Source organism: Barbatula barbatula, assembly GCF_947034865.1.
Source record: "Barbatula barbatula genome assembly, chromosome: 17".
NCBI lineage: Eukaryota > Metazoa > Chordata > Actinopteri > Cypriniformes > Nemacheilidae > Barbatula > Barbatula barbatula.
This window is the reverse complement of record NC_136780.1, coordinates 12,675,208-12,697,668: the sequence shown is the minus strand read 5'-3', so window position 1 is coordinate 12,697,668 and position 22,461 is coordinate 12,675,208. Positions and strand designations below refer to the sequence as shown.

Sequence of the window (22,461 nt, the reverse complement as noted above, 5' to 3'; positions counted from 1 at the left end):
GTTGCACTTGCACAACAACATTTGAAGTATTTCTCGAAAGCTTTGATTTGATGTTATCATGTTACTTGTTATAAAAGGATGCTGCCCCTCTTACTTCATTTTTGTTTATTAACCTTTGGTTATTCTTTACTTTGTGGAACTGGTTTATTTTGATGATTTATTTATTTATTTGTAAAATGTATTTGTGCTTTTATTACTTTTCATGTTATGTTTAGTTTCAATGTGTTGAGCTTTTCTTGTCTTACGTTGAATGCTTATATTGCCGTTGTTGTCATTTAAACTTTCTAGGCTATTCTTTAATAAAAAATAAGTTGCACAACAAGATTTGTTATTACAAAAAAAGCTTCATTGTATTTATTTATATCGTATGATATTCATTTATGTTTTTAGTTTAGTTTTTATTATTTGTAATAGAGTTATAACAACAGGTTTCGAGTCAATAGTATTTGTGATAATACAAATGTTAATTACACTTTTACAAATAAGACCATGGTTAGTTTTCTCAAGGTTGTTCTCAAAGCAACACCCACAACTGCCCCTCATTTATTACACATTATCTTGACATCAAGATATTTAACTGAACAGCATAACCTTTCTTATCATTTGTTCTATGAACCAGCTTTCTTTTTAGCCTTATATGGCTACAAAAACTATTAAATAAAACCAAGTACATGTTGTATTGTGGACCATTCCTTCATTTATGGCACAGTATAAATTAGTACAGAAACCATTGTCATAAATATTATCAAATATTCCCTGTAAAGGCATAAAATGATATAGAGTGCAATAAAAAGGCATACATTACTATTTTTATTTACAGAGTACAAGGGAAAACAAAACAGGTTGTTTCAACAGATATTTCTAGGGTACTATCATGGAGATATCTAAAGGTAGGTATAATTGTAAGATTTATTTAATGAAGGTGTATGCACATTCTGCATGTGAGATTCCATTTGTGTCATGTGCCTTTTTATACACCTGATTTGAATTTTCGATTTAATGTGTATAACACACAAACGCTAAAGACTGTTTCACCTTTAATACAATTTAACTCAAACAGTGTAATCTGAAGTCGATGGTAAACGTCTGAGCAACATTCTCAAAGAGTAAAAGACAAAGATTCTCATATGTGCCCTCAGTGTGGAGAGATCTTCACTCGGAAATACAAACTTGATGTGCACATGAAGAAAAGCTTTACAGTTGTGACCAGTGTGAAAATACCTTTACTCGTAAGTCCTACACGAATGATCATGTGAAAATTCACATTTTACAAACGTGGAAAGAACTTTGTGAATTCCAAATTAATCTGCAAAAATGATTTTATCCTGGAGAAAAGCCTTACGAATGTATGCAGTCTGGAAAGTGTTTTGCAAGGGCAGTGAGTTTGAAAGAACATATTCTGTATCATGCCGGAGTGATATCATTTCAGTGTGAACATTTGTAAAACATTCGGTTCTTTAAGTCATCTGAGGAGGCAATTGAAGACTCATGCACTGAAGACCATCAGAGGTGTGACAACTCACATGTGCCTTGTGTGTGGAAAAGCCTTTACTACATCTAACCAATTTAAACGGCACCATAGATTTCATACAGAAGAGAAACTTCACCCCCATGCTTTTAGGCAACAATTGTTGCTTCAAATCGGTTCATTTGTGAATTTAATGATTCTGAAAATAAAAAACGCACAGCAGTCCACACTGACTTATTAAAACATATGTAGGGAAAATAAAATGTCACAGGAGAACCCACAAAACAGCACGTGAAGAAACAACTGCTCTCAGTTTCAACAACAGCAGAACTATAAGTTTAGGGTTTGTGCTCTATATTATTATTTATGTGATTCATATTTGAGTTTTTATTTCTTGCTTATTGTAGACTGACTTATTTCGTTGAGTGAGGTGTTTTTTATTTTACATAGATGTTTATCATAATTTTTTATTTATTGTTTGTTTAACGTTAGATGTCCATCACGAGGTCTCAGGTAGATACATGTTAAACTTTCATTTCATGATCCGTTGTTTCTGTAATTCAAACGAGAAGAAGTAGCTTACATTATTGTGTGTGTGTTAAATAGCAAAGATCAGACTTTTCTCTTTTTGCTGAGAATCAAATAAGTGTGTTTGTAATTGGGGGTGTAGAGGGTTTTCTATTGAGTAGTTAAACCAAACCAACTTGTATCATCACAATTTTCCTTGTAACACGTGTAATTAAACAATAAACAAAAAATTATGATATACATCTATGTTAAGTAAAAAACACAGAAATAAGTCAGTCTACAATAAACAAGAAAACAAAATTATTGGAAACCACACAAGAGAATATTGTGTTCGGGGATATTTATCACACATTCTGATACATGTGAATGTAACATGTGCTCTCTCACTAGTTTAATGTATATAAACTCTTCATTTTATTCTCTGCTTGTTGTGATGTTGTTTCCAGGATGTATCTGTTGTCTCTCTCTGTGTCATCACTGATCAAACATCTCCAGAGCTTCTGGATTCTGTCTGTATTGAAGACGAGAAACCATCAGTGAATCTGCTGGACTGCAAAATGGAGCTGAAAACAGAAGTCACAGAAACAGAAGAACAGATATATGAGGCTGTTTTGATATATCCAGGTAACCTAAATTATTGTTGAACCGATAATGACATAAAGACTTTATAATTATAGTTTCAGAAGTCTGCCATGCATTTTTACTGTGTCATAATAATCATTGTGATGTTCATTTTAGAACTGATGAAGGAGGAAATTACAGAACCAAATCCAATAGAGGAGAAACCTCCTCATTTTGTAACTGGAGAAGAATCTCTGAACTGCTTAAAGACTGATAACAATTGTTCCTCCAAAAAATCTCTAGGAGAAAAAGACAAAGATTCACTTATGTGCCAACTATGTGGAAAGACCTTTTTTCGTAAAAAATATATTTACCATCACATGAAAATCCACACGGGAGTAAAGCCTTACAGATGTGACCAGCGTTGAAAGACCTTTGTAAGTAAATACACTCTTAATGTGGACATGATAATTCACACGGGAGTAAGGCTTCATAAATATAACCAGTGTAACCGGAGAAAAGCCTTACAGATGTGACCAGTGTGAAAAGAGCTTTGCACGTAAATTCATTCTTGATGTGCACATGAGAAATCATATTGGAGAAAAGCATTACAGATGCAATCACTGTGGGGAGACCTACGTTTGTAAAGGCAAACTTAATCTGCACATGCGTGCTCATTCTGAAGTGAAGCCTTTCAGATGTGACCAATGTGGAAAGACCTTTTAACATAAATACCATAACAAATATCCATGATATGCATGTGAGAAGTCATGCTAGAAAAAGGCCTTAAAAAACGAAAGACCTTCACTCGCAAATCCCACACGAACGATCACATAAGACGACCAGTGTGGAAAGGTCTTTTCGTGTAAATCAACCTTACTATGCACATGCAAGTTCACACTGGAGAAAAGTCCTCAGTGTGAAAAGAGATTTGCGTATGCAGATAGTCTGAGAACTCATTTTCTGTGTCATTCTGGAATGAGACCATTTCAGTGTGAATACTGCAGTAGAACATTCATTTCAGTACATTACCTGAAGCAGCACATGCTAACCTCCTCTAAAGAACTCAAGAAAACACAAACAGATGTGACATCTCATGTGTTTTGAGTGTTGAAAAGCCTTTACTACATGTAGCCAATTAAAACAGAATCACAGATTTCATACGAGACAGAAACTTCACCTCTGCTCCTCATGTGGACGGAGTTTCAGAGAATCAAGGCGTCTTGTGACTCAGAGAAAGAAGTGTTGCAAAGAGAACAAAAACCATCTTCAAGAAACTGTTCAGACCATAAGATCCCTAAGAGCATCAATTGGACCAGCTTGGCAGAATCTCAGTGAAAACTCCATTCTAGTCCAAATAACAGAACTAAACATTCATTGATAAATTATCTTAAGATGGACCGCTAAATAACAAAATTCATCCACTGTGACAGTACAAATTTGGCCTTTCTTCGTTTGCCAAAGACCCTGAAATTTAATTATTTTCAAAAGTGTAAAAATATTGTGTTTGAACATGGACACTAGGACCTGCTACCTTTTAACAGTTTTTTTCAGTCTAGTTGTAACCTCAATTCAGATGACAATTCTGAGATATGTATATATAGCCTATATATTGAACCTTTGAAGCCCCTGGGACACACTACGAACATGTAAATGATAATGACATGATAGGGCTGTCTGACATAATTGAATATTTAAATAATATTAGAGACAGTGGCTGACTTTTTACATAAAAAAGTTTTTTGCTTACAGTCTTCAGCTTTAAGGGACTTATATACAGTATAGTATATAAGCTACATAGTACTGCAAAAATAGTCAAGGTGTTATGTTCCTGTCATATAACTATTTATCGAATTCAAATTTTTCTGATTCATGTCCATGATTTAATTCCATATGTGGTATTATTTTGATTTGCCAGTGAAATATCCCTTTAATTCAGGGTTTGGTAATATTTGAACTTAGAATAATTTCAACGAAACTAATATGGTTCTAGAGAGCAAGGTTTAGTAAAAAACGAAAAGTCTGTAAAATAAACTCTTAAAGGATCTGATGATTACTAGTCTAGTACGTTATTATGTGCGATCATCATTCAGGTCGGATTTTAGCTTTAATATAAACATTTTTTAACAAAGCAGCTGATATTGGCATACCGACAGCAAAAGTCTGTTTCACCCATAGATCAGTGCTTTCCTCCTAATTAGGCGGAAGTGAACCTTTTTTTATTGCTTCACACATTATTCTTAACAAATATCATGAAAATGTATATTGAAAGTAGTACAAGGGATACATTTCAAAAGTATGTATAACACAACATATGTAAACATAATTCATAGAAAAGAAACAACCAAAAAATAAAATCATAAACTTGAATAAAACATTATAATAGTAATGAAGATATTTTATACGCTTAATATTAATTTGGTTATCTTCAATACATTTTTTCATAACTAATAAGGTTTTCGTTGTATTCTATGAATTATGAAATAAAAAAGTTTTTCCCACACATTGCTTGTTAAATATGGTCCTATTTTTAGATAAAACATGTTGATTGTTCCAAACAATGCATCTATGAGGTGAAAAGTTATGCTTAAAACTCAATTTCCATGAATCCAATGCTTGGTTGTGAAAATGTGCTAGCTAGACGGGCAATGGCGGAAGCGAACCTGCTGGAATAATTGAACTACACTACCCACAAAAATATTAAAATAACTGCGCGCTGATTGGCTGAAGGAAAAACGCCTCTCGTGTCTGTTTCAGGCGAACTGCTAGTCAAGTTCAGTAACGCAGCTGGAGCAGGCCTAGATAAGATGTGTTCTTCAGCATAACTTGATGTTCCCTCCCGTGAGTGTTATGGCGTTTAACTGCATTAGGTTTGACCGTCTCATCTTTGGGGCACACACCGTTGTCGAGGCCTGCTCCAAGCGAACAGTTCAACGGTCATGTCAAGTGAGCCGGCGGTATTCAGGTGTCACTCGTAAAGAGAGCAGACCGCAGCAGGTATGTGACAGCTACATAAAACATCATAGACGATTACACGATGTAACAGTTTGTTTTAAAAGTTGTGTTTCGCTTGAATATTTAGTGTTTCTTTAAAAAGTTTAAAGTGCTGAATACGAATCACATACTTTTATCATCGACGGCACAAATAATAATATTTTCAAACATTTATGCATTTCGGTATATTTAGTCGTACGCAGAAATGACAAGGTACTGGCATATATCACTGAGCACAAAACAACAATAATATAACAGCTACTGAAATGAGTCAAAACTTAACAACTGTAACGTTACATTTGATCGTTTTATGTCTTTTATGACAATACTAAAGTTCCATCACTTCATCACCTTCCCTAACATTTCTAGAATTGTCTGACAGTGACAACTGGAAAATAACTTTTGTGAACATTTGTAAAGTTTTTGTTTATGTGCAATATACCGTTATATCATAATGAATTAAATAAGCTCAAAACTTACTTGAGCTACATATACACTAAAACTTTGAACTTTAAAAAGGTTATAGCAGAGGGAAAAATAAGAGACCATTTCAAAGACCTTTGAACGTCTTTCTGAACTTACTATGTAGGCCTATAGGTATGTGGTTAGGTCAAAATGGCATTTTTGTTTCATTTATGTCACCTAAACTCCATTTCATTGCACACGATAGCGCTGCACACTTTTGCTGTGTTGCGAAGCAAATACATTTGATCTGTGAAGAATAAAGAAAAAACGTATAGAAATGCAAATAAATATTGTACAGTTTTAAAATCCACAGTTTTATTGCAAATATTTGAAAGGCAGAGTTGCTTAAAAAAATTACTATAGTACTACCACACTAATAGGCTGTTCAACACGATGAGAAAATGGTTGAACGTTGATTTAAGGGCTACATGTCAAGAGTAGTAACGTCTCATTTAAGTTAATTTTAAATGATCTTGGATACCTATGTTGGATATGTTAATATCAATCTAATGACAGTCATACTTTTGTTACCCATTCTGTTAAGCACAACAACCAGTATATGTATATCTTTCGCCAAGGTCCTGGGTTCGATCCCAGGGGATTTCTTAGAACCAAATGTATAGGATAATGCTATGTAAGTCGCTTTGGATAAAAAAATTGTAAATATATATGTCAGACACAGTCTTAATTTCAGCATGACTCGAGGTCTTATTTAGTCTTCACTTGAAAGTGAATGCTGAACATTACGATTTTAAAGTGTGACAGACTCTGAAGGATTTCTTCTGTTCAGTCATGGGACCCTTCATTAAAGTACTAAACCACACTGCTAATCAGTCATGGGTGTCAAACCAAAGGACCAAGCCGTTATGCATGCTCACGGTGAAATCTTATAATTTGGTAGAAGCTACTCTTAAAAAAAACTCATTTGTTTCCTTAGCTCAGAATACTAGGGTCATGGGTTAGATTGCAAAGAGTCAGGATACAAACAGACTGTATCTAACAGACTAAAGAAGATTAAGAGATTGACATTTTGACACGTTGGGTTAAACCACATCATCATTATCCTAATGGGACTACTGTATATGTAGCCACATGAATCAATGGTGATCTAGAAAAAAAACATTTAATACAACGACACTTGTTCATGAGTTTACATGTTTAAATAGATTATGAAAGGTGTGCTGTGTTCTGGGTGTAAACTGAAGCTCAGAAAAATTGTATGCTTGTGAGCTTTTTGCTTTATATTTATGAATATATTGTTTTTTTTGTAGGTGGGCGACCTTACATTTCATGGTGGTCGTAGGCAAGTCCTGAAGGATACCCTGCCTTTCTCAGCTTTTCTTACAGATTCTTTTGGACGGAGGCACAATTACCTTCGCATTTCCCTCACTGAGAGATGTAATTTACGCTGTGAGTCTGTATAATCATTTAATGAAAACATGTTCGCTTCTGTTCCTGTAAATTGGTACTGGCCGTGTATGGCACACAGTATGGTACATATGTGACCCAGTCTGTAAAATTAAGGCTAATTCAGAGACAAAGAGCATCAAAGTTTCATTTCAACAACTCTTTTAATAAGGATTTCAATCTTTGACATGGACTTAGTCACTCAATATTAAAGATTTATATTATATTGTATTTTCACAGAATGTTGACTCTTTGCATTATCTAGGATGATTGTATGTGTTAAAATGACATAATTAATAGTGAATAAAACTTTTCTATTTCTTAGGTCAGTACTGTATGCCTGAGGAAGGGGTAAAACTCACTCCTCGCTCTCAGCTTTTAACAACAGAGGAGGTTCTTACATTAGCTCGACTTTTTGTACTTGAGGGGGTTGACAAGATACGCCTGACTGGAGGAGAACCCCTCATTCGGCCAGACATTCTGCATATTATAGGTAATTTTAGACACATTTTTATCTCTGCAGCCCACTCATCTGTATGCTAGATGTTTGTGTGCACTGTGAGTTTATATACATATCCTTTATCTCCCATATATGACCCATTATTGTTGTTAAGTTGGTCGCAGACCAGAGAAAAAACACACAGCGTTCACTCCACTAAAACTTTTGAAGCTGTTGTTATAGACATGGCGCAGCCCGGTGCTTTGCATCCTGTCCAGTGTGCGACCCACTTTAAACGGTCATTCAGAACCGTGAGCCATTGTATACTGTAGAGAGAACTGTTCCGGTGATATGTTTACCTGCTGGTAGTTCAATATAAGCATAAACGTTTCAAACCGGACTTTAACCTTCATGCTTAACCTGTCATCTTCAAGGCATGACTCCGATTTTCCAGTTAAAATATAAACAAAAAGCTAATTTAACTTAATATTACATCTACGTTTGCTAGGTCACAGGCCAGCTGTAAAAAGCCAATGCTGAGTGTCAATTTTTTGTCTGGAGTCTCAAGATCCTCTCCATGTACGCTGGCAGCTGTGTGGCTCACAAAGAGAAACAAAAGTATATTTATATAAAAAAAGTTACAAAAATATAAATGAAATATCACTTGAGTAGGAGTGTGATAGGGCTCTATATCAGTATCAGCATATTTTGTTATCATACTCGAAAGCTTTGGATCACTTGCTGGCTTTTTACCAGGTTTGTAAACTTTTGTCTTTCCTTAAGCGGAAATGAGAAAGCTGGAGGGTCTGAAGACCATTGCAGTCACCACTAATGGCATTAATTTGGCCCGACTGCTGCCTGGGCTTAAGAAGGCTGGAGTGGATCTACTCAACATCAGCATGGACACTCAAGTGCCTGCCAAATTTGAGTTCATTACTAGACGTAAAGGTAAAGAAATACAGACATTCTCCAAAGAATATGTTTTATTACACCAGGTTGTGTTCCGTCAGTATGTGTGTATTGAAAGTGAAGAGTGACAAGAATCAATAGATTATAAATTTCGTGCCTATGCCATGAACTGCCACGAGACTGGGTTGCCTAATTCCACTGTGAAAAGTAAATCACTAGACTCATTGTTCATTGCTACAAACGCTTACTTGAAAGGAAATGTCACACTTTTATTTGCACAAGGTTTAGTGAACTCAAGACCAGAGACCTTTTTAAACCATTGTGATTTGTTTGGCTTTGTCAAAACTAATAAATCCGGCACACTACCAATACTTGCACAAATATTTATTTTTAAATGTTGTGTAAATAAATATTTGTGAAAGTATTGGTAGTGTGCGGGATTTCATCCTTTTATTGGTTTTCTTATCATTTAAATTTGTTTGCGTAGTTAATAACACATATTTCTATGGTGCGAACAAATATTTAAAATTGCTTTACTTAGACTTCAAAACTAAACCGTTTGTTTAATTGGCCTTTGTGCAACAGGCCTCTGTAAATAAGAGTACAGTTTATACCCATGGGATGACTGATCTATGTTCTGTTACGTACAGTATAGAAATGTTAATCATTTGCAGAAAGTAACTTTGCAAGATTTCCTTAAATACTTTAATTCTCTTTTGGGTAACTTAGTGATATATGGGGTACATATGTAAAATGACCCAACTATTCTCAAATGCACAAAATTATTGTAAAAGCTATTAGACTGCGTGTGCTTACCAGAAACTAAGAAATTAAATACACGTATGAAATATAAACATGATACGTACACACTAACTGCTATTACTTACTTACAACAGTTTCCATCAACTGACAGTACATACTTTGTGATACATTGTTACTGGTTGCAGGGTTTCGTAAAGTGATGGAAGGCATTGAGAAGGCTATTGAAATGGGCTACAATCCAGTCAAGGTAACACATCTGCTTTAGTTTTGTGATTAATTGTGATTAATCGATGCCAAAATAAATGTGTGTGTGTCTGTATGTGTGTGGGGCGTGAATGTTTATAAATACACAAACATACATGTATAATTTGAGAAATATTAGTGATATTATATATACATATATTTAGTTTATACTTTTAAATTACAATAAGTGTTAACTTTTTTATTTGCATTAAGCCATGTGACAATGTGAGTTTTTGTGTTGTCATGAAAACATTTCCGAAGAGTGTTGTCTGCCTGGTTGGCACATGTTGCACTGTCAACAATGAATAACAAACTTGAGGGGCCGGTTTCCCGAACAAGGATTAGTTTAAACCAGGACTAGGCCTTAGATAAATTAGGATATTTAAGTTATGTTAAAAACAAACTTTACAAAAAACATTACTGGTGTGCATCTTGAGACAAAACAGTCGCACTGATATATTTTAAGATATGCCAGTGTAAATTATTTTCGTTAAAGACACCTCTAACATTTCAGTTAGTCTGGGACAAGCCTTAAGCCCTGTCCGGGAAACTGCCCCGAGATGTTTAAGGTAGTTTTTAACCCAACCCATTTTTTATGTTAAAAATACAGGTTTTAAGAACATGTTTAACCCGTTTTGACCACTTTTCTTGAACAAATTGAGATAAAATAAGTTACCTTGTAAATGGTTGAAATGGACAGGAAACCGGTATAAGGACATAAGATGGTCATTGTTTACTGCTTGCAGGTGAACTGTGTGGTCATGAGAGGTCTGAATGAAGATGAGTTACTGGACTTTGTGCTCCTAACAGAGAAGAAACCTTTGGATGTGAGATTTATTGAATACATGCCTTTTGATGGTAAGACTATTTTAAAATAATATACATTATATTTCTTTATTCTAGATACGAAGAAGTCAACAGTATACCCTATATAGTAGCAGAATTGACTTTTGTAAAACTGAGTTTTTTTTCAAAATCTATTGCTGGAGCAGATTGTCAGTGAGAGTAGAACTGTTTCCGAGGATTTATTGTCATAGATTTTTATACTGTACGTAATCATAAACATTCAGTATTAAACTGATTTGGTGCTTGAAACCGGGGAATTCTGTGACAATGACAATAAAATCAATGTGGAAAAGCACAGAGTTTTATAATATGCTAGTTCGAGGGTAATTGAAACCACCGACTGGTATGCGTTTAATACAATAAATAAGACCCATCATCCTGATCAGCCCTTCAAACTGAGGAATTAATAGATATTTAACAAATAAATGGTTGGAATAATCTTTAAACCTAGTGAACCCCCTTGGAACGTGAAGCATTAATGGATGTGTTGACGTCATTTCTACTGAAACATTGCAGACAGCATGAGACCCATCGTGTGGCCCCGCCCCTTTTAAATTAACCAGTAGCGTTTCGTTTTACGGCAGAGTAAAGCTGCATTTACCAACGTGATAGCCACAGTGGTATAAAAGTCTAATAGAAAGATTAGGAAGATATGTGATAGTGATACCAGTAATGTGTAATTTGTAGCCTTTGATTTACATCACACGTGACACTGGCATTTCGTCGCCCTAGAAGGTTATATCTGACATTTTTGTCAAAATTTAGTTATTCACAAATTCTATTCTGTGACAACTTATTTACATTACACCATGTTTTTTTTAAATGTGTACATTTTAAGACTTTTATTTTAAGAAAACCAAATTTTCTATCTACAAAATCGAATGATAATTTAGTGCTAAGGTTCTATCTTGCGAACCAATCAGCACTTTGAATGCACACAAGAGGACCAATCAGGATCAGCTTTCTTTGTCATGTGGCCGGGCTCCTCAGTGACAGTGGGAAATATCTGAGCAAAACAAGGCTTAAAAGAAACCTCAAGTTTGACTGTTTTATCGATAATCTTGTCAAGGAGAGCAGGCCAAACTTCAGTAATTAATTTGAGGTTTTGTTGAGGAGTTTATTTTTATATTTAGCTATAGACACAAAACTAGCCAGCCGTGCTAAATGTTAGCTTCCTTATTCCTATGGTTACATGAACCCCCATAATGCGGTTAATGCCTCAACTGTTACAATATAAAGCCCTAACGGCCAAATAATCAACAATGTCAACAGTCTTAATTACAACAATAAACATTATCATGTTATTTCAGCCATATTCATCTCTAGAATACATTTTTACCTCTCACACATTCTGTAGAATACAGTCGAGGTCAGATTACAGTGGCTGCTTTTTGTCTAAACCAATGGAAACATAATTTTAGTTAGGTAAATGGTGGTTAATTCTACACAATATTGCAGGAACTATTAACATCGGCATTATAGATAAACATTTAGCACTGCCTTTTATGCTTAACTTGAATAAAAAGTTACGCGTCCTAAAATGTTAAATAAATCTCAAAAGCAGGAAAATGTAACTTTTCTTATACATATCAACACAATATTACAACACTCGTTTCATGTTTTAACAAACATTAAAGGTTAATTGTTTGTGTTGCTTGAAAATATATTGCTTTAATGAATGTTTTGCAGATAGAACCTTATTATTCTAAACAGAAATTGATTTTTCACAATTTACCTATTCCAAAACTCCCAATTTACACATTTTAGAAAATGTTGATATTGTTCATTTAAGTTTTTTGCGTTTATGTCACAATTTTTACATTCTGCCATAATTCTCTGGAAAATACTTCCACAATTAACAAGGCCTTGGTGTTTTTACTTATTTATTATTATAAAGTAAAAATATAACCAACAGTTCACTAGTCGCGCCGGTGAGCTTTTGGGACGCCAGAGTCGGCAACGTAATTTCTATTCATATAACGCTGTATGGGAAAAGGAGAGTTTTTTTAGAAGAAAGAAGAAAATTAAATACAGTATAAGCAATATGACGGATCCTCTTTACATTGTTGATCACCTTTTTAAGGCGAAAAGAACTCAATAATGTTATACGACTGGAAATTAGTCCGAGGACACTGGCGTTGCAAAAGCTCAATGGAGCCATCTTGTGCAACTAGCCCAATTGAAGGTGCAAAATACTTTTATTCTGGGGCAAATAAAAACATCAATAAAAAAAAATAATAATCTTGAGTATGCTTCACTCTCCTCGGAATTTGTATTTATTCTTTAAGGTAAAACTGTTCCAGCTCCTTCAGTTTCCATTATTCAAAATTGCCCAGTATAATTAACAAAATAATTAAAATGGTTGAATGTTAAGACACATTGGTCTGTCACTGAAGGTAACAGATGGAACTTCAAAAAGATGGTGAGTTATCAGGAGATGTTGGACTGCATAAAGCAGAAATGGCCCAATCTGGAGCAGGTTCCTGGAGAAGAAACAGACACAGCCAAGGTCAGCGAACTCCTGACTACTAAATCAATCAAACTGAATGTGTCTTAGTCTCTTAGTGTTTTTACAGAAAGTAAAGTTTTTGGCTAATACGTTTGAGTTCCCATGAAAACCATTACATGCAAATAGCACGTGTAACGGAGAGGATCAGAGAGGCCGTATTTTTGTAGGTTAACCCGAAATTAAGCATCATGCAGGTGCCCTCGAGCGAAAGGCTGTGCATTTTTCACATAGACTTTTGAAAAATTGCATAGAATAAGCTCCTTGATTTACAAAGGTTTATGATGTGTACATGTGTTGTCTATCTAGGTAATCTTTACAAATGAACACAACATTTGTTACTTTTGAAGCCGAAATACAATGGACGGAAGTAAAAAGCTAACACGATGCTATAAACAGACAACACTTTAGGTAGCTAGATATCAACGTCACCACCACCAAGCCTCCTTTCAAACTTATTAAAAAGGTGTTCCCTGGTAAGTAATTACTTGGTGAAAAGTAATTACCCACCAAAGAAAGTAGTCGCTTTTAGCAACTTGTTAGCAACTACCATATTTAAGACACAACAATGCTTTAAAAAATACCAAGCGGGCTATAACTGGTGTCTTTTATGTCATAGAATAAAACGTAAAAAAATATGGAGAGGCATCTCTGAGCCTCCCTATGTTAATGTTTCTCAGAATAAATGGAGGTTACTGAATATGATATAAATATTTTTTTTTTATTTTCAAATGTTAAGGCTGTAGACCAAGAAAGTTTTACTGAATTATCTCTTATGTGTATGGTTTTATGCTATGTATGGTTATAGGCGTTTAGAGTACCAGGATTTCAGGGCCAGTTGGGGTTCATTACCTCCATGTCAGACCATTTCTGTGGTGGCTGCAATCGTCTGCGCATCACGGCTGACGGCAATTTAAAGGTATTTGAATGTAATTTGAATGATGTTTCCTAAACTCAAAAACAAAAGTTTGTTAAAGCTTATACCTGTCTCTCTACTGTAGATTTGTGTTTTATATGTATATGCCTGTGTGTCATAGGTGTGTTTGTTTGGGAACTCTGAGGTATCATTGAGAGATTGTCTGCGTTCTGGAGCATCTGAAAAGGACCTTCTGCAAGTCATAGGGGCGGCAGTGGGGAGAAAGAAAAAGCAACATGCAGGTACACAAAAGTGTTATGGTCTTTAATATAGACGAAAATGGTCCTATGTTATAGCTTTGAAACCAGATTCACATACTTTTGTCACTCACAGTTGTGAATCTCTTTGTCTTTCTATTTATTTTGGATTATGAAACAATTTTAACACCATACGTACAATATATAGCCACAGAACTTGAACACCAATCAAATTTGCTTTGAGTAGAATCAGTATTTTAACGTTTCTGTTCGGATGCTTATGCAGGTAACCTGGGTTCTGTGAAGGAAGTCCACGCACCACAGTATGGGTTAGCCTGGCTAAGGATGAACTGTCAGGAGACAGTTAAATGTTTGTCAAATTAACCACGGCCCCACTTGTAATTGCAGACGGACCAGGAAAAGTGTCAGGAAATCCCTGAATGGCGTGTTGATTTCATTCACAGAACCTGGGTTATCTGCGTGACCCTTCGCTCTATATTTTATCTCAGTCAACACGTAACCGTATGTGTCAACTGTGTATCAGATAAGGTCATAAAAGGAAAAATAGAAATGTAGCGGGGCAATTAACCACAAAACCACTTCACGTCATCAAAACATTTTATTTTATTAACACACAAACCAATGGCCACCACCCTTCAGGGGAAAACATTCCCATGATGCGGTAGTCCAGCTCTATCAATTTTACCACCCATTTTAGCTGGCCTCTCACCGAGTCCCTGAAGCAGACAAACAACTCTTTATTTGTTCTTATTTGCTGTGTGCAGTTAATGTACCTCCTCAGTACTCTAAATGGGCGGACCAAATGCATTCTGGCTGCCTCTGCAGTGGCGTAAAGAGAGTGTAAATGGATTCCAATAGTTAAGGTCTGGAGACATAGGAACAGGCATGATCTGACCCTCCTAATTGAGGAAATAGCCAAAAGAAATGCTGCTTTTAATGTGAGGAGTTCCCAACAATGCCCTTTTGTTAAGTGAGTATCGGGGAAAGGCTCCATCCTCAAAACTGATTCAAGAGACGTCCTTTGTTTCTCTGTTTCCTCCATCACTTAAAGGGGAAGTTCACCCAAAAATCAACTATGTGTGATATTTATTTTTACTCACCATCATGACGTTAAACATGTTTAGAGAACTTAATGTGTGAAAAACAACCAAACTTTACCTACCCGACTTTAATCTACATATTCTCCTCTGTCTTGTCAGTGTATGACGATCGTTCACAAGAGCACTTCTTCTGTGTCTTCTTCTTGGACGAGAGCACTTTGACGAATGTATTTTACAAAGCGTTTTAGCGCTAAAACTAGCTCCTAAATCTCTGAAATGTTAGGAGTAGTGAATAGGGCTTTTAAGTCACTAAGACCAACTCGCAACAATCCTAAAATGTCTGTAACACCCGCAGTCTGTCTTAAACCTAAACATTTTAGAAAGATTTGACAATTAGCTGAACAAGGTAACAAGGTTCTTTATGTAGTAACTATATTTGAGGAGTTCATTTAACACATTTTTTTTAATTGCCTGTTTTTAGAACATATAACATTTATATTTTCAGTGTGTTTACTGACTTTTTAGGGTCTTATTTAATATTGTGAGTCCTGTTACTTAGAACATTTTTAATCCTGCCTTTTGTTAATTGGTTGTATATAGTAATTTTCTTTTTCTTCAGGGATGTTGAATATATCTCAGATGAAGAACAGGCCAATGATCCTCATTGGTGGGTGATGTAGCAGTACGTAACACACTTTACACTCATTACTTTTGTCATCTATTGGATTTAATGTTATTAACTCATTCAGTGGGAAATATACAGATATTAAAACATTAGCTGACAGATCATTCCTTCAGAAAGGAACCGAATAGGTGGCGCTGGAAGGAAGAAGTGAAAATGTGGGAGGTTATTCATTATTTGATCCCCTGCTGATTGTGTAAGTTTGCCTCCTTACAAAGAAAAGAAGGGTCTATCGTTTTTATGGTAGGTTTATTTTAACTGATAGAGACAGAATATACAACGTAGGAGAACATTTTTATATAAAGGTTATAAATTGATTTGCATTTCACTCCGTGAAATACGTTTTTGATCACCAAGCAAAACATAACTTTGTACTTGAACTTTGAACTTTAACCCCTTGTTGGCAAGCACAGAGGTCAGACATTTCTGATAGTTGGTCACCAGGTCTGCACATGTGCCAGGATACATTTCAGTCCACTCTTCTGTAAATCTTTTTGTTGGAGTTTTAGCCTCCTTCACAGATCCTTCTATAGGACTAGGGTCTAGAGACTGGCTAGGACATCTAATGTGCTTCTCCTTAAGCCAGTCTTTGGTTGTCTATGCAATATGTTTTGGGTCTTTGTCATGTTAAAGGAACATACACGGCCCATCTTCAGTGATCTAGATCAGTGGAGGAGGTTTTTGCCCAATATTTGACGGTTCATGGGCCCATCCCTCAGCCCCTCAATGCGGTGTTCTTGAGGTCATAGTCAGCATTTCAGTCAGAGTCAATTTTCTTCTCGTTTGATCACAGAACTTTCTCCAAAGCCTTTCCTGAATCATATGATGTTCATTGTCAAACTTCAGACTTGAGCAGGAGGACCCTGCGGGTGCTTCAGGATTTCAATTTATTGTGGCATAGCGAGTTACCAATGGTTTGCTTGCTAACTGTGGTCCCAACTGTCTTGAAATCATTATCAAGCTTCTGTGTAGTTCTGGGCTGATGTTTAACCTTTCCCATGATCATCTTTATCCCATTGGGGAAATCTTGCAGGAAGCTCCAGACCAAGGTCATTGATAGTTATTTTGTATTTCTTCTATTTTCAAATAATAAATAATCTCACCAACAGATGTCTCCTTCTTGCCAAGCTTCTGTCTTTAGACTATTCAAGGTTTGTGCAGGTCTACAATCTTGTCCCGGACAAACCTATTTGGTCTTGACCATGGTGGTGGAGAGGTAAAAATAAAAGATACAGATTCTATTGGCAGGCATCTTTTATATACATAACAAGCTGACTAAGGAGTACTTTCTTAAAGTGACAGTACTAATCTGTGGTCCATTTCGGCACATATCCAATCTGTGAAAAAACTGGTTGGTAGGGTATCAAATACTTATTTCATTGACTGAAATGCAAATCAATTTATAACCTTTATATACATATTTTACACAGATTTTTTGGTTGATATTTGTTTTCTATCAGTTCAAATTAACCTACCATAAAAATTATAGACACTTCATTTCTTTGTAAGCAGGCAAACATACAAAATCGACAGGGGATCAAATAATTATTTCCCCCACTGTATATAGCATTTTTCACAATTTTCTCTATATGTATTTTGCTTTATATACATCATCATTTACAAAATAAATAATAATAATAGCAGTACTTGAAGGAAACTAATTGAAGACAGTATATGGTACTAAGAAACTGTGTCCCTCATTCGCTGTTACATGTCACTTACTCATACAGAGTTACATAGCAAATAGAGAAATTAGAAATGTACAATAATTACCATAGACGTGAGTTTGTAACTGTTTCTTTGGCAATGTCTCAATCTCCAATGAACCATTTTGGCATCTTGGTTGCATTAAAAAAGGTTTTTTCACTAACAAGGGTGTTTTGAAACTGAAATCTGATTTCATAATTCATGACCCAAAAAAAATTTTTTTCTACAGGTAAAGGCAACTGGCTTCTGCAAGCGTTTAGAGGCAATCCATGGCAGACTGTACCTCTAATCCACCACATTGATTCAGCAGCCTCAGCTACAACTCAGTCTTTAGGAAATAGTGCATTATGTAATTCCAAACGCAGCGGCTCAGTTCTGCACAGCGTACGGCAGTTTCACCATGAAACCTATAAATGTGGTCCAGATTTGAAGGTACCATATTCAGAATCACAGATTTCCAACCTTGATGGAACCTCCGATCGGCTGACTCACACTGACAAACAGGGTAAAGCCTCCATGGTCAATGTCGGCAGTAAAGCAGTAACGTGTCGCACAGCCACCGCTTGTGGAAAGGTCATCCTGGGCCCAAAAGCTTTTAATCTGGTACGTGCCAACCAACTTGCCAAGGGTGATGCCCTTGCAGTAGCACAACTTGCTGGCATCATGGGTGCAAAACAGACTTCGTCTCTCATTCCTCTTTGCCATGCGCTTCCTCTTGACCACACCTCCGTTACCATAGAATTGCTGGAGAAAAGACACACTGCAGTTATCAAGGCAACCTGCCAAACCATGGGCCGTACAGGAGTGGAGATGGAGGCTTTGACCGCTGTTACTGTGGCCACACTGGCGCTGTATGACATGTGCAAGTCTGTCAGTCGTGACATCGTTATAACTGACATTAAGCTGCTCAGCAAGACGGGTGGACAAGGAGGCGACTTTCAAGCTTCTTGACATACCATGTGTTTGACAGTATATAAAGGATTATTGTCATTGTCTATCTAGAGTGCTTTTTCTACAGTATTACAAAGTGTGCTTTTGGATGCCTTTAACTTGTTATTGCCAATTTACTGCGTTAAGAGCAATTATTTTTGGCCAAATGTGACCAACCTTAAATTTAACAGAATAATTTATTATAGAAGTTACGTAAAGAATGTCAATGATTTATAATCTTGAATAAACATTTCATTGGGTTCCCATTTAATCTTCCCCATTAAAGGCCTAGTCTCTCAGATTTTTCTCCCAACCATTCACACAGAACATAATGCAATAAGCCTTTAAACTACAAAATAGCCAGTATTAAACAAGAGTACAACAGAACAGAATATAGTATGGCAAATCTATAGCAAAACTGGGCTCCAGTGAAGTGATCCTAATGTTGGACAAGGCTGTGAGACAACAACACAATGGCACTATTGTCAATGCAAGTTGTTTTCAGTTTGGACAGCTCTAACATTTATTTTAGTCTAGGACTAGTCTCAATACCTGTCTGGTAAACCACCCCTAAACGTGAGGGTGTCATTATTAAAGTGAGGAATTTTAATGACTGATTTGAGATAAATGGGAAAAAGATGAACACACAAATGACTTTTACATTTTTTACTCTACAAAATGACACAAACGATTGTTGTCGAGCATAAACTGAAGCTTCATACTCCAGTCCAGCAGGTGTCGCAAAGGCACCAAGCGTCACACATAAAGCACGTGAAGAAACGGCAGCTCACTCATAGGAAGTGATAATGTGCGTGTTTTGGTTTCCTCGCTGAATAGAACTTTATAGTAACTTAACAATTATATACCGAACGCATTAAACTGTTGATTCATTGAGAGTTATTGCTGTATTGAGATCTCTTCAAAATTGAACAAAGCTTCGCAACACTAAGTGTTAGTTTAGTGTTTATTTTGTGTGCGGGTGTCCATCATGAGGTCTCAGGTAGATGTGATGTGCTGTAAATCAGTAGGAACGGATCTGTCCATGCTGGATATTGATGATTTAATGACAGAAATCTCTCAGCTGAAGAAAGAAGTGGCGTTATTGGAAGCAAAGCTCAACGAGAGAGACGAACTGAACAGAAAGGTTTGTACAAACTTTCATTTGATTCCTTATGGGAGGGTGTTTGTGAGGCTTCTTTTCAGGACCTTGGGGGGGGGGGTCTCTTTCTATTAAGTAGTGTGCTAGAACTTGACCCATCATCATTTTCTTTGATATTTATCACACATTCTGATACATGTGAATGTAACATGTGCTCTCTCACTAGTTTAATGTATATAAACTTTAATCTCTGCTTGTTGTGATGTTGTTTCCAGGATGTATCTGTTGTCTCTCTCTGTGTCATCACTGATCAAACATCTCCAGAGCTTCTGGATTCTGTCTGTAATGCAGACGAGAAACCATCAGTGAATCTGCTGGACTGCAAAATGGAGCTGAAAACAGAAATCACAGAAACAGAAGAACAGACCGATGAAGCTGCTTTCATTCATCCAGGTAACTTCAACTTTATTATTGCACCAGCAATGACAGTAAAATGACAGTATACTTTTAGTTTGAGAAGTCCTCTGTGCATTTTTATTACGTCATAATAATCATAGTGATTTTCAATGTTCATTTTAGACCTGATGAAAGTGAAGGAGGAAAATACAGAACCGGAGGAAATTGAGGAAAAAAAACATAATTGTTTAACTGAAGAATCGCAGAGCTTCTTAAAGACAGAGGAGAATTTGTCACCAAAAAAATCCCAAAATGAAACCACAGAAGGTTCCCTCACATGCTCCCAATGCGGAGAAATCTTCACTTCTGAATACAGTTTAAACAGGCACACCAGACTTCACATCAGAGAAAAGTCTTACAGTTGTGACCAGTGTGGCAAGACTTTCGTTTTTAAATCCCACCTTACCAGTCACATGAAAGTTCACAATGGAAAAAAATCTTTCAAATGTAGTGAGTGTGGAAAGACCTTCAATTGTAAATTACACTTTACTGATCACATGAGACGTCACACTGGAGTCAAGGTTTACGAATGTGACCAATGTGGAAAGACCATTCATAAATACAATCATGATGAGCACATGAGAAGTCACACAAGAGAAAGGCCTCACAAATGTGACCAGTGTGAAAAGACCTTCACTCGAAAATCCCACATGAATGAGCACATGAGAAGTCACACTGGAGAAAAGCCGTACAGATGTGATCAGTGTGGAAAGGTCTTTTCACGTAAATGTCACCTTAGTAAGCACATGAGAATTCACACCGGAGAAAAACCTTACGTATGTCTTCAGTGTGGAAAGAGTTTTGCGTGGGCAGATAATCTGAGAACTCATCTTCTGTGTCATTCTGGAGTGAGACCATTTCAGTGTGAACAGTGCAGTAGAACATTCATTTCTGTACGTTACCTGAAGAAGCACATGAGGACACATGCAGGTGGGACTAATGACTAGCTTTCCTGTAACTCAGTGGTTCAAGCATGGAGCTAGCCAATGTCATGGCCATGGGTTCGATCCCAGGGATGGCACATAGTCAAAAAGAAATGTATAGTGTAATGCAATGTAAGTCGCTGTGGATAAAACATCTGCCAAATGCATAAATGTAATGTAATGCACTCTCCTTCTCTAAAGAACACAATAAAATACAAACAGGTGTGACATCTCATATGCGTTTTGAGTTTGGAAAAGCGTTTACTATAGTTCGCCGATTAAAGCAGCATCACAGATGTCATACCGGACATAGACATTACCCCTGCTCCCCATGTGGACAGAGTTTCAGAGAATCAAGACATCTTGTGACTCGCAGGAAGAAGTGTTGCAAAGAGAACAAAAATCACCTTCAAGAAACTGTTTAGACTAAAAGATCCCTAAAAGTTTCTGCTGTAGTGTACATGTCTGGTAATGATTAAGTAATTGTTAATTATTTGACAAGACAAATTCAGAGGTGGTCATTGTAATAACTGCAAAAATAATAAAAGTAGAATGTTATTTCAGCAATGTCAACATTTTATCAACAGTTTGAATGAATTTCTTTGTTGGGTCATTCCGTGTCGATTCAACCAGAGGTCCCAGGCTCAAACTTTTCTTTTTTAAGTATTTTACCAAAAGCAAGACCAACATCGGTAGCGATCAAAAACAAAAAATTCAATACCACAGATGAATAGAAACTAAGAAATCTAATTTCTAGAGGATAAAAATTACACATTTCAACTGAGTTTTTTAGTTATATTAGAGAGGGTGAAATTGACTTGAGAAATATGCCAGCATCATGGTTTTATTTTCCACAGAGATTCAATCTGTTAATTTAAGCAATCCTTGATTCGTTTTATGCCAAAAGTGACAATGAGGAAAAATTACTTTGTTTTTTTTTCAAGAAATGTTAGACATACCTTAATGTCCTTTTAGATTCTTGTTCTTAGAGTTTTATTTTGGGAACTACATTTTTAAGACCCTATGGTTTAGTCCTATAAATAAACTCTTAAAATGTATGCATTTCACTCATCAAAAAACAATCTGGTGCTTAATTTCTTTTAAAGAGGAATGTTGAAACTAGAAATGCCTATTTTTCCATCTATCAAAACAACTGCATTGAACATAACCATTTCAGTTTTTTTAGAGTTACTTTGTGTTTTCTGGTACCCTGGAAAAAGCTACAAAATGAATCAACAAATATTAATAACTAAACAATTCTAGTAAAATGTATTGAATGTTTGCCTTTTAGTTTTTCTGTGCTTCTTGTATATTAGAATAAAACCCATAATATCTCGTCATTTTGTTGTGGTTTTGAGGGCG

General features: G+C 36.0%; 2 protein-coding genes across 4 annotated transcripts; both read left to right on the top strand.

Annotated features, from left to right (window-relative positions):
• Positions 1-5,175: 5,175 nt before the first annotated feature.
• mocs1 (molybdenum cofactor synthesis 1) lies at positions 5,176-19,252 on the top strand. 2 transcript variants are annotated; one of them, XM_079478578.1, is made up of 11 exons: positions 5,176-5,554; positions 7,288-7,426; positions 7,749-7,916; positions 8,646-8,810; positions 9,719-9,780; positions 10,523-10,634; positions 13,019-13,131; positions 13,937-14,047; positions 14,166-14,286; positions 15,922-15,984; positions 17,921-19,252. In XM_079478578.1, exons 1-10 carry the CDS (start codon positions 5,387-5,389, stop codon positions 15,975-15,977), a joined length of 1,215 nt encoding a protein of 404 aa, XP_079334704.1. In that variant the 5' UTR covers positions 5,176-5,386; the 3' UTR covers positions 15,978-15,984; positions 17,921-19,252. The 2 variants fall into 2 exon arrangements, with proteins under 2 accessions (XP_079334704.1, XP_079334703.1); XM_079478577.1 differs by having other exon boundaries at positions 15,922-15,969; positions 17,921-18,944.
• A 127-nt stretch (positions 19,253-19,379) lies between these two features.
• Positions 19,380-22,438, top strand: LOC306906207 (uncharacterized protein). 2 transcript variants are annotated; one of them, XM_079477387.1, is made up of 4 exons: positions 19,415-19,621; positions 19,703-19,765; positions 19,996-20,173; positions 20,300-21,333. In XM_079477387.1, exons 1-4 carry the CDS (start codon positions 19,610-19,612, stop codon positions 21,121-21,123), a joined length of 1,077 nt encoding a protein of 358 aa, XP_079333513.1. In that variant the 5' UTR covers positions 19,415-19,609; the 3' UTR covers positions 21,124-21,333. The 2 variants fall into 2 exon arrangements, with proteins under 2 accessions (XP_079333512.1, XP_079333513.1); XM_079477386.1 differs by having other exon boundaries at positions 19,380-19,765; positions 20,300-22,438.
• Positions 22,439-22,461: the final 23 nt, after the last annotated feature.